Below are 13,837 nucleotides of genomic sequence, written 5' to 3' on the forward strand. Positions count from 1 at the left end.
TTACAGCTTTCTGGCATTATTTGCTTACCTTTAGATTGTCTGAAATGACCATCCAAGTTTATTTTCACTTTAGCAATGCATTTGTGATGAGTCATCTCTGCTTTTCATTTTATTTATTTTATTTTATTTTATTTTATTTATTTTATTTTACATTTGTTGACCGGGCTAGTCTAGCTGGATATATGACCATTTTCAGTAGAGGCCCGGGGAGAAAAGCTCCACACATAACATAATAAAGAGAGACATGTTGTTAATAAAGACATACAATAAAAATAAAAATAAAAATCAACTTGTCAACAAAATCAACATACATTAAGGAACTCAAACAGTTGAAATTATACATAATATTTGGTCAGTTTCAAAGCATTTTACCTAGTACATAAAGGTTATACATTGAAAATAAGGCATCTGCCATATAGATAAAAGGTAAAGCTCAGATGGGTAGAGAAGTAGAAGGAGAATGTGAGATAAATAAGAGGGAAGAGACAGGAGTCAGGAAGAGAGAGAGGAAAAGAAAGAAGACAGTCAAGAGGAGGTGGGAGAGATGAGAGAAGTAAGTCAGAGCATAGTAGGACAGCAAGGGAAAAGAAACAAGGTAGATGCTAATTATTAAGCAAAAAGAAGGGTTAAAGATAAAGAGAGGGGGAGGAGAGGGAAGTTAGTCTGGAGTACTACAAGAACAAAGCCAGTGGTTTTGGAAGTACAGTTTGATTTGTTGTTTGAAGAGAGGTAAGGGTGTGATTAGAGTTAAGTCCTTAGGCAGCAAATTCCATGCTCTGCCTACCGTATTGGTGAATAGAGAGTCACCAGCTACGTTGTGGGCCTTTATGGGTTTCGTCATAAGTTTACAAGAGGAGCGAAGAGAGGTGAGATTGTTATAAGGGAGTAAAAGTTGTGATAGTATAGGGGTGTTATTAGGTTGGTACAGTAATTTGTGGGCAATAGTAAGTTGTGAGATAAAAAGATAGGGGTTCTCCCTATCTATCTATCTATCTATCTATCTATCTATTCTCTTCATTCATGGGATGATATTTCCCAGGTACACAAAAACTCTTTCCTTTGTATCAAATCTGGACAGTCAGAATGTCACTGTTCATTATATCTTGCAGGACTTTTGCATTATTTCAATCACACTCTTGTATCAACCCTGATTTGTATTGTCCCATGGGAATACTCTTCATCCCTTGGAATTATAAATCATGAAACACACTAAACGAAGATAATATGCAATTCTAACAGAAAACATATAACCTTGGAAAGAAAAATATCTGCATTTCTACAAGCAGATACTCAAAACTGCCATGCACCACTGAAAAATGCCATGCACCACAAAGTATGGCAGACATTAAAAAATAGTGTTGTGAGTAAATGAAACACTCAGAGAAACCAAATCAAACACTGGGGATACTAGGAAACAGATTAAGACAAAACATTTCATAAGACAAGCAATGCATTTTAAGAAAAAAAATTACTGCACTTGCTCTTATCCATTGTTTTCTGTTTTTCCATAAAAAGGTCTTCTATGGAAAAATGCCACATTAATAATGGTTGTTATTTCACTTGTTCTGACACTCCTGTCCTAGAGAAGGGTTAACAGAACTAGATCTTAACATGGAAGGTAGCACAAAGGCTAGCGTCATTGAGCATGGAGTTGTACTTATCCAATCTTCTTTTTTTTGCTTTTCCTTATACTACTTTTGAAAGTACAGCAATACAGCTGCACTTATAAATTTATGACATGCAGCTGCAGCAGGTGTCCCTTAAGTAACATCACTTAAATTTATTCAAAAGCCCCACAACTGCAAACGGTACAAGTACAATTATACCTCAGAACTACAAAAGCACAGTCAAATCAGCACTCAGTGGAAAATCAAACAGTCTTTGTTCCTCAATTCAAATACTCGCACATGAACTGTAACCTTAAAATTTAATGGAAGTTAATATTCATTTTATACAGATAAGTAGGCCCACATTAAGAAAATATTATTATGTGGAAGCATGGATACTGTCATGAGTATGAAGGCTTAACAAAAAAGATGCAAGTTTGCTTATAACACCTTCTTACCTCAGGTTCATGTTTGCTAATATTATCCAAGTTAAGAGATGCTAAGAAATTTTTCGCTCCAACAAACAAACGATTTCTTTCTTCATCAAGTAAAAGAGTACTGTAACAGCAAGATCTTTCAATTCTGTATGTTGTTAACCCATTAGATGTTAGTAAATCTGAAAAAAGAAGCAAAATAGAAATTAATTTCTTGGCATACGTTCTGCAAAAACTAGAAAAAGGTAGTTTAATTATAATAATGCCATAATGCCGTAACAAACTTATGGCATTACGACTGTAAATAGTTTAACAGCATTATCAAAACTCGAGATAAAGCACAGCATCATTGTTACTCTCATTCTGTCTAGGTGAGGGTGCTTGATAATGCTGTTAGGCAGTTAGTTTAGCACATGAATCACTCACTGTAGAAATACATGAACACAATAGAAAAAGGACAGTTACCTGTCTAATCTCATTAGAGTTTCTTAACAGACGACATTTGACTGATATTCATACAGAGCACCATATTTGCTGTATATGTATTTCCCTAATTTTTCATCTTCCATGGCTCATATTTATGTTTTTTATTTTGTATAAGCCATGGCTGAATCTATTTACAGCTCTTATGCAACATAAATATGCACTTAAAAATGTTATTATTCATTTTTAACAACTTCTGCTTATTTTCCCCCTTTCTGAAACACAATCACTGCTTCTACAGACATAATTGATTCTATGTAGGCATGGATATTTTTAGTTTGATAACAAAATAAGCAGGCTAGTCTTTGGACCTCTTTCATTTTCAGACATAAAGCAAAGCAGAGACAGACAAAGACAGGAAATCAGAAGATCAGTAATAGACACACTCAAAATATTAACAAACATTTTATAGGGCAGCAAATACCCTCCTCCACCACTACTCCCTCCTGCCCCAACCACCACCTCAATCATCAACCTTCCTCCACATCCTTCTGCCTCAAGCCCAACCCCTCAAACACTATAAAAAGACTTCTCCTCAAACTCAAACCCTGTCGCAATGCACCCGACAAACTTCCACCCACCTTCCTCAAACAATCTGCAGACAGCATTGCCTACCCCATCTCTATTCTTATAAATAGATCCATACAAGAATCATACATCCCTTCTATCTGGTGCCATAGCACATCATCCTCCTCCACAAAGGTGGCAAAATACTGATATCACCAACTTCAGACTTTTGCCATCCTTTCCCCTCTTTCTAAAATACTAGAAAACAATACAAGCAGAACTCATGGCAGACCTAACACTAAACAATCTCCTCTCCCTACCCAACACAGCTTCTGCCTGGCTACAGCCACCATGACTGCCCTTCTTTCCTTTCTTGAAACCATAAATCTCGAAAGCGACTCAGGCTAGTTCATATCCACTACTCTAGATTTGTCAAAGGCCTTTGACACCATCTCACACACCCTACTTATATCCCAACTCTTCCCCATACACCTCTCTCCACCACCATCTCCTGGTTTCCAGCTACTTGCCCAACCGGCAACAAGCTGTCAATAATCCTCGGCCTCCCCCTTCCTTCCCACGCTCACAGGTGTCCCACAAGGTTCTGTTCTTGGCCCTCTTCTCTTCAATCTATTCATTAACAACTTTCACCAGTCCATCCCAGACTCATCTATTATCCAATATGCAGATGACTCAGCTATCATCTGCTCAGCCTTCTCACCCTCTGAGCTCCTAGCAAACACCCAACTAGCCTTCTCTAAAACAGAAACCTGGATGCAGTCTAACCATCTGGCACTAAATGCAAATAAAACCAAACTAATGTTTTTCCCCTAGGAAAAACTCCATTGACAAATCCACATTCACCACACAGAGCCAAAACAGCACCCTCCTTAAAATTGTTCCCAACACCAAGCTTCTTGGCATCATTACTGATAAAGAACTAAAATCTGACACCCACATCCAATCCATAATCAAGAAAATCCACCAAAAGTTAGGTCTCCTCTACAGGCACAACCACTTCCTAAGCCCCTCTACCCATCAAACTCTTGCATCTATCTTTCTACTCCCCTCCCTTATGTATGGTACCTCTCTTTTCACAAATCTCCATCTTGGCCTTCGGTCCAAACTTGAATCCTGACACCACAAGATCTCCAAATTTGCAACCAATTCAAAAAACTCATCCCACCACTGCCACTCCCTCTTCACCCTCAACTGGCTTGAACTACCCAACTACCTCAGTTACCTACAACTCACCATTGCCCACTAGCTCATCTTTAAACCTGCCAACTGCCCAGCTCTTGCTACTTTCTTAAAATCTTACATTCCCAACCGCTCACTCAGATCCAAAAAACAAAATTTCCTTCAGGTCCACAAACCTGCACAACCTCCTGGCCATCTACTGCTGTCCCACTCCTTAGCTAAACAGTGGAACTCTCTCCCCACACACCTATGCAACCTACCTAACCATACAAATTTCAAATCTCAGCTACTCTCTCTCATCTTTCTTCTAAATGGGAATGCCCTTGGCACGCTCAACAAACCCCCACTCCACTTTGCACTGACTCATCCAACTACCTCTACTATTACTTCATCCCACCCAAAACAATTGCTCTCCTACTATAAAATAATTTTCTCTCTAATATCTATTGTACTATACTCTCTAATCTCAAATATACTATTACAGTCTCCATGCATAATATTTTCCTAACCTACTAATGGCTAGTAGCTATATATTTTGAAATGTTAAACCTACAACTGAGTTTATAACAAAAATATTCACTTTATGTAAATGTTGAAATTTCTGTATTGAATTATGTCTTTTCATTTTTGTAACATTGTGACAAGCCAATTGCAAATATCATGGAGCCTATCTGTAAATGTTTAATTAGCAGTATGAACTACTTCCTTTTGTAAGATGTGAACTGTAACTTGCAATTATTGTGGAGATTTTCTCCCTGGGCCTCCACTGAAAATTGGCTCTTCTTGGACCATTGGACCTCCCTGGTCATCAAACTTAAATAAATAAATAAATAAATAAATAAATAAATAAATAACTGTAGTGTTGTCTGTGAAGAATTTTAGGGGACCCTGCTTTAGGGTATGTTGGAAAGCTTTCAGAGCAAGTAAAATTGCTCTCATTTCTCTGATATTGATATGCTCCTATCTGAAGAAGTCTGACCAAGTACCGTGTACTCTCAGGGTGCCCAGGGTTGCTCCCAAACCCAAATCTGAGCCATCTGTGAACAACTCCTGAACTGGGAGGGGAACTTGTAAGGGGAGCCCTGGGTTGAATGTCACTTGGTTCAACCACCACAGAATCTCTTTCTTGAGACAGTGAAGATAAGGGATGTTGTTGAGTCAAACAGACCTCAGGTACCATTGTAATTTTCTCATGTGGAGCCTTGCCAATGGCAACATTGGAATAGTGGATGTCATATGACCCACAAGTCTGAGGTATTGCCTGGCTGTCAAGATAGTGGCTTGGAGGAAAGAGAACAGGTATTGCTTTAAGTTTTCCACCTTTTGAGGTGGAAAGAATGCCTTCATGGCATCCACTGTATTCTGCAGCCAAGGAACACTTGTTTTTAGGGATTTAGACTGTGCTAGGGGTAATTGATTTTTGAATCCTAGTGTTTGCAGGACTGATATGACTGTTTGTAGTTGGCATCGCAGGGACCTGGAACATTCTGCCTGAATCAGGTCATCCAGGTATGGGAAGATTTGAATCCCTTGGGTCCTGCAGTAAGCAATTCCTGGAGCCACATCCTTCTGCCTCAAGCCCAACCCCTCAAACACTATAAAAAGACTTCTCCTCAAACTCAAACCCTGTCGCAATGCACCCGACAAACTTCCACCCACCTTCCTCAAACAATCTGCAGACAGCATTGCCTACCCCATCTCTATTCTTATAAATAGATCCATACAAGAATCATACATCCCTTCTATCTGGTGCCATGCTTACATCATCCTCCTCCACAAAGGTGGCAAAAATACTGATATCACCAACTTCAGACTTTTTGCCATCCTTTCCCCTCTTTCTAAAATACTAGAGAAAACAATACAAGCAGAACTCATGGCAGACCTAACACTAAACAATCTCCTCTCCCCTACCCAACACAGCTTCTGCCCTGGCTACAGCACCATGACTGCCCTTCTTTCCTTTCTTGAAACCATAAATCTCGAAAGCGACTCAGGCTAGTTCATATCCACACTACTCCTAGATTTGTCAAAGGCCTTTGACACCATCTCACACACCCTACTTATATCCCAACTCTTCCCCATACACCTCTCTCCCACCACCATCTCCTGGTTTTCCAGCTACTTGCCCAACCGGCAACAAGCTGTCCAATGAAAATCCTCGACCTCCCCCTTCCTTCCCACGCTCACAGGTGTCCCACAAGGTTCTGTTCTTGGCCCTCTTCTCTTCAATCTATTCATTAACAACTTTCACCAGTCCATCCCAGACTCATCTATTATCCAATATGCAGATGACTCAACTATCATCTGCTCAGCCTTCTCACCCTCTGAGCTCCTAGCAAACACCCAACTAGCCTTCTCCAAAACAGAAACCTGGATGCAGTCTAACCATCTGGCACTAAATGCAAATAAAACCAAACTAATGTTTTTCCCCTAGGAAAAACTCCATTGACAAATCCACATTCACCACACAGAGCCAAAACAGCACCCTCCTTGAAATTGTTCCCAACACCAAGCTTCTTGGCATCATTACTGATAAAGAACTAAAATCTGACACCCACATCCAATCCATAATCAAGAAAATCCACCAAAAGTTAGGTCTCCTCTACAGGCACAACCACTTCCTAAGCCCCTCTACCCATCAAACTCTTGCATCTACCTTTCTACTCCCCTCCCTTATGTATGGTGCCTCTCTTTTCACAAATCTCCATCTTGGCCTTCGGTTCAAACTTGAATCCTGACACCACAAGATCTCCAAATTTGCAACCAATTCAAAAAACTCATCCCACCACTGCCACTCCCTCTTCACCCTCAACTGGCTTGAACTACCCAACTACCTCAGTTACCTACAACTCACCATTGCCCACTAGCTCATCTTTAAACCTGCCAACTGCCCAGCTCTTGCTACTTCCTTAAAACCTTACATTCCCAACCGCTCACTCAGATCCAAAAAACAAAATTTCCTTCAGGTCCACAAACCTGCACAACCTCCTGGCCATCTACTGCTGTCCCACTCCTTAGCTAAAGAGTGGAACTCTCTCCCCACACACCTATGCAACCTACCTAACCATACAAATTTCAAATCTCAGCTACTCTCTCTCATCTTTCTTCTAAATGGGAATGCCCTTGGCACGCTCCAACTTAACCCCCCATTCCACTTTGCACTGACTCATCCAACTACCTCTACTATTACTTCATCCCACCCAAAACAATCGCTCTCCTACTATAAAATAATTTTCTCTCTAATATCTATTGTACTATACTCTCTAATCTCAAATATACTATTACAGTCTCCATGCATAATATTTTCCTAACCTACTAATGGCTAGTAGCTATATATTTTGAAATGTTAAACCTACAACTGAGTTTATAACAAAAATATTTACTTTATGTAAATGTTGAAATTTCTGTATTGAATTATGTCTTTTCATTTTTGTAACATTGTGACAAGCCAATTGCAAATATCATGGAACCTATCTGTAAATGTTTAATTAGCAGTATGAACTACTTCCTTTTGTAAGATGTGAACTGTAACTTGCAATTATTGTGGAGATTTTCTCCCTGGGCCTCCACTGAAAATGGGCTCTTCTTGGCCCAATGGACCTCCCTGGTCATCAAACTTAAATAAATAAATAAATAAATAAATAAATAAATAAATAAATAAATAAATAACTGTAGTGTTGTCTGTGAAGAATTTTAGGGGACCCTGCTTTAGGGTATGTTGGAAAGCTTTCAGAGCAAGTAAAATTGCTCTCATTTCTCTGATATTGATATGCTCCTATCTGAAGAAGTCTGACCAAGTACCGTGTACTCTCAGGGTGCCCAGGGTTGCTCCCAAACCCAAATCTGAGCCATCTGTGAACAACTCCTGAACTGGGAGGGGAACTTGTAAGGGGAGCCCTGGGTTGAATGTCACTTGGTTCAACCACCACAGAATCTCTTTCTTGAGACAGTGAAGATAAGGGATGTTGTTGAGTCCAAACAGACCTCAGGTACCATTGTAATTTTCTCATGTGGAGCCTTGCCAATGGCAACATTGGAATAGTGGATGTCATATGACCCACAAGTCTGAGGTATTGCCTGGCTGTCAAGATAGTGGCTTGGAGGAAAGAGAACAGGTATTGCTTTAAGTTTTCCACCTTTTGAGGTGGAAAGAATGCCTTCATGGCATCCACCCTTATTCTGCAGCCAAGGAACACTTGTTTTTTTAGGGATTTAGACTGTACTTGGGGTAATTGATTTTGAATCCTAGTGTTTGCAGGACTGATATGACTGTTTGTAGTTGGCATCGCAGGGACCTGGAACATTCTGCCTGAATCAGGTCATCCAGGTATGGGAAGATTTGAATCCCTTGGGTCCTGCAGTAAGCAATTCCTGGAGCCAAGCACTTGATGAATACCATTGGTGCTGTAGAGAGTCCAAAGGGCAAAGCAGGGAACTTAAAGTGTGAGGAACCCACAGAGAAATGTGGATGTGCAGGTAGGCATCTTTTATGTCCAAAGTGGCTAGAAAACCCTGAGGTATTAACAAGGGGAAGAGGGTCTGTTGGATAAGCATTCAAAAGGTGGGCACTTGTAGGAAAAGACTGAGGTGGGAGAGATCCAGGATTGGTCTCCATTGTCCACCCTTTTTTGGGACGAGGAAGAGACTTGAATAAAATCTCCTTCCCTTGTCTGACATGGAGATGGGTTGTATTGTCCCTTGAGCAAGCAGACTGTCTATGACTGGCTGGAAAAGAGGGATTTGTTCTTTTGGTGGGTGAAGAATGCCCCTCAAGGAGGGTGGGGTGATCCAGGTCATGAAATAACCGTTTCCTATAATGGAAAAGACCCACCTGTCTTTGGTAATGCTTTTGCAAACTGGAAGACAGTGAGAGACCTCAGGGACAGAGACATTGAGAGGTTTGGGCAGCAAAGGCAGGTAGTCACAGATTACCTGCCCTGTCCTGAAACTGAGGTTTCTGGGCAGGGGTCTGAGCAGGTTTGGAAGGAGCCTGTTGCTTATTGGTGCTATTTCTGCCCCTGGAAAGAGTTGGTGGGGCAGAATGTTGTCTGATAAACTGGATTTTGCAGGATAGTTCCTGTGAAATTTGGGGATAGGAGATACAAACAAATACTTTAGGTCCTGTAACTCCTTCCCTTTTTGTTGGAAAGTTTTGAATAACTCAGCCTCCTTTGCCCCAAAAAGGGCAGAGTTATCCAGAGGTGCATCCAGAAGTTTTGCCTTAATGTCATCAGACAAAGGTTGTAAATTCAACCAAGAATATCTTCTCAGGACTGAAGCAGATGCAGCAGATCTGGCAGAAGCTTCATCAGTATCATAACTGTATCTGATTGAATGCCTTGTGACCTGAGAAGACAGGGAAAGGAGACTAGAAATTTGTGCCTTTGAAGGAGAGTCAGAGAGGTCTGACAAAAGCTTTGTGACCTGGGCCAACAGGGCTAGGGCATACTTTGACATGTATGACATGTATGTCTGGTAATAAACTGCCTTGAAGGCTACAGTAGCAGAAGTATATATGTTTTTTGCCAATACACTCCATAGCCTTACTGTCCTTGTCTGTAGAGAGGACAGACATGGAAGAAAGCAGTTTGGAAGGCTTATCTGTAGAGACTGAGACAGTGCCAGGGTCTGCAATAGGGCATTTGATTAGAAATTTGGCCCCCTCAGGGACCTTATAGAACCTGTCAGGCCTTCGAGGGGCAGGAGGTTATGAATAAGGGTTCACAGAGGCTGCACTGAAAGCATCCAAAAAGGCTGGCAAGACAAGTGGAATAGCTGAAGGAGCAGGAGTGTCCATTTGAAGGAGTTCGTAATATCTTTTTTGGATATCTGGCATCTCAGTGGAATCCTGCTTAAAGAATCCCTCATTTTAGAGATGGTCACCCCAAAGGTGAGATCCTTACTTGGGGAGTCTGTCCCAGCAGAATCCTCCTCTAAGGAAGCATAACCAAGGGGAGATGGCAACTGAGACACATAGGAAAGGGAGTCCTCTGAAGAGGAGTCAGAGAAATCCTCAGCTTTAGGTTGAGGCATGCCTTCAGCCTGAGGCCTAGAGCTAATTAGTGCAGGAGTAACTGGTAGGGAGACAGGCAAAGCAGGCCTTAGGGCCATGAATGCATTAAATAAACTCTGTGAATAGGTTTGCCAGTCTGGTTGGATTTCTGCAGGGGGTGAAACATGCTTGGTCTTCTGTTTTCTTTTCAGGGAAGGCCTAGAAGGCATAGGGCCTAAAGAAGGCCTAGGTTTCGTAAGCTCTGGAATCATGGAAAGACCTGTCTGGATTGCCGGTACAAGCCGAGGTTCCCTCTCATCATCGGCAGCCAACATCTGCGAAACCTCCACAGAACTGCCTTCCAATGTAGGTTCTGTGGCCTCTCGAATGGTACCCGCTTTACCCATATCATCAGATTCCAAACGTTCCTCCAGGCTAATGTTGGCCACAGGAGGGATGTTAGGTGGAGGAGGTGCAGCAGTGGATTCAGGCCTAGAAACTTTGGCCTTCTTTCTAGATGACTTGATGGACTGACTGGACAGCCCTTCCATAGCTAGTGCTAAGCATTTGAGATGCTGATTTTCCCAATAAATGTTGATGGCGTGCAGATGGCTGTGGAGTGTCTTAGGGATGAAGGCCTGACAGATCGTGCAGTTTTTATGGTCGTGAGTAGGGCCTAAGCAGAAAATACAGAGCTCATGGGTATCCTTATGGGGGATCTGATGACCGCACCTGTACCTTCCTTTCCTGGATGACATGAACCTAAACAGACATGCAGTGACTCCAAGGAAACAAAAAAATGGCCCCAACAGGGTACTTATCTTTAAATGTGAAGATCCAATGACCAGGACGGCAGGAATAGCTGACGTTCGACTGACAGCAGAGAAGTTCTGAAGAATGCTATGTGCAGATGTCACTTTTATGGCCCACGCTCCCTTACCCAACATCAGACATCCCATGTACCTAGCAGTGACTAGAAGCTTTTGTATACTGGCTGGACTTTCAGGCAGTAAGCAGAGGATGACACAAGAGTTTGGAAAACTGCAACATGAGAATAGAAGGACATCATCTTGACCCCTGATGGATGTTCAGCATACAAGAAGGGGAAGGGTACTATGTTCTGTAAGTTGGGCTATGGATTGAGCCTTCTGTGAATGAATCCCACTTACTGGGGCATCTGCAGAAATTATCTAAACAAATAGACAATACAGTATATCCAGGGGTGACAATACCTCCTGGAGGCTATATTTCTACATGAGAAGTTTTTTCAATAATCAGGAATGTTTGGTACTTCCAGGTTGGTCGATTACTGTGCTTCTTGCTTCTAGATGCATTAATTTTGATGACAAACTGTCCTGTTTTACCACCTTAAACAAGTCTACATTTAGGTTTCACCAGACTGCAGGCATGTTTAAAGCTGGTAACAGTTCTGCACTTGGGAAACACTATTATTGCTTCAAAGTTAGCACATGGCAGAAAACTTGAGGCATGATTAAGTATAAAATGAATTTTTTTTTCCTACACTACTAAGCGTATTTGCATCTGTTTGGGGTATTAGGCCTAACATATGTTTAGCTGCCTCTCCTTCCAACACCATCACTTTCTTTGTTTGATGAAAGTTGTTTCTGACCACAAGCGTGGCAAAAGCATGGTTGATCTATTACTGTTTCATGTCTGAATGAGCTGCTACATTGTGATCATACTGAAGTAAATCTTGATACAACTAGGACATTACAAGACTAAGGAATTTTGTACAGAAAGGATGGGAATGACTGAAACATTCTTCTTTATGAGGTAGGGGGTAAAAGACAATGAGTGATTTCAAGAACATGTGGTCAAGTCATAATTCATGTCTGGGAACTGAAAATCGATAAGCTGTTGGTAAAGTAAAATCCTCAGTTTACTTCGCAAGTACAAAAATGGGCAGTTATATGCATAGAGTCTTGTTTCTATTTTTACAGTGCCTAACGTATTTATTCAATGTGCTATCAAGTGACAATATACTCAAAGTTAAAATTTTAGACAATGAGATCATAGCTACTCTGTATATGTCTGTAATTTATACACCTTTCAGTGGATAATACTCTACTTCTAAATGACAGACTCTTTTGTTGCCAAGGCAAGATGTGCTTTGCAGGTGGCAGTCAAATACATTTTAAGGATTCCAGTGAAAATAACCCATTTACTAAAATATTTAGTAGAGTAACAGCCAATGAAAGTAAAAAAAATGTTAAATTTTCAGTATAATGAAGTTATGACCCAGTTACTCTTCCCTAGGGGTTGCTAATTCCTTAGGCCTTTTGCCAAATGGCTACCATGAATATCTACTGGCTGACATTTGGTGTCTTATGATACTACCTTTCCTGCTCATCAAGGAATGTGTCAAAGGAGAGAAGATGCAAGGCCAGCACTCGGAGAAGTATGATAACATCTGCCCACATCTGTCCACATGGGACAGAATCATCTCCTGGTCCTAAAGACAATTTCCATGCAATCTCTTTTGTATAACGGAGCTCTGTGTTTTGCTTTTCCAACTGTCTTTGTAAGGTTTATGAGTATCACACAGTACAGCTTTCATCCTGAGCACTGAAGGCAGCTGTGTCAATCATCAATCAACTTTCCAGTATCATAATTATATAGCAAAAAGGAATATTATATAGGTCCACTGAGGAATACCCAGGAGCAGCTGCAATAAAATAAGGCAGGCCTGAACAGTACTGCACACTTTGCTTGTGTACTCTGGAGACCAATATTTAAAAACCTCAGCGTAATAAATTCTGTCAGAAAGGGCAAAAAATGTACATACCTCCCTAATCAAACACTGGCATACAGAACTTCATGCAGTTTGCTGATGGATTTACATCTGTTTTATTACTCAGTTTTTCAAAAAAAAGACATACTTTCCACATACAGTCTTTGTATTCTGTTTGTTGATATAAGCAAATCTCACATGATTAAAGTTCATACTGAACGTTAATAATTATTTTATCCCTAATGCTGATGAACACAACATTTTGGCTAGTATTTTCAAATAAAATTTGTAGCTTCCAATATCTGAAGTCTCACTTTGTTTGGCTCAATTAGATATTTCATAGATAATAGTTTATATAGCATTTTATTTATTTAGATTTTTTTTTTTTGCTGAACAGGAATGTATTTGAATATTCTGTTATCAAAAGAGGCAGGTAAAGAAAAGCTCAAGACAAATTTTGGGTACAAACAGAAAAAAAAGTACAGTAGAAAAACCCAAATGCAATACATATTTATACAAATGAAAATAAAAGGGTGGACGGCAAAATTCAGAGATATGGTCACTACTATACAGAGACAGTGCACTGAAATATTACGGGAAAAGACTAACTCCCACTTCAGAAAGAACTGCTTAGTATGACTATTGTGGAATACATTCTTGCTCATCAAGCAGCTAATTGGGGCTGAGGACAGTCCAGTTTGCTGTGATCCTATGGAAACAAATATTGCAAACATCTGCCTCCTCAGCACGTGCACACGCAGACACATAACAGAAAACAGATCAGGTTTTCATTGCATCACATACACAGAGTGCTGTCATTGGTTTTACAGTGCAAGAGTACCATAGCAGCCTTCATAGATAA

The 13,837-nt window shown here is 40.6% G+C and overlaps 1 protein-coding gene across 1 annotated transcript in view; it reads right to left on the bottom strand.

The window, feature by feature from the left end:
• The window catches only part of SEMA3B (semaphorin 3B), an 898,347-nt gene that overhangs the window by 553,492 nt on the left and 331,018 nt on the right, over positions 1–13,837 (bottom strand). Inside the window, exon 3 of the mRNA XM_044078181.1 lies at positions 2,066–2,223. Coding sequence (XP_043934116.1) covers positions 2,066–2,223 — 158 coding nt within the window. The remainder of the gene's footprint in view (positions 1–2,065; positions 2,224–13,837) is intronic.

The sequence above is a fragment of the Protopterus annectens genome, chromosome 7.part0 (assembly GCF_019279795.1).
Source record: "Protopterus annectens isolate FY-2018-M chromosome 7.part0, PAN1.0, whole genome shotgun sequence".
Classification (NCBI taxonomy): domain Eukaryota; kingdom Metazoa; phylum Chordata; order Ceratodontiformes; family Protopteridae; genus Protopterus; species Protopterus annectens.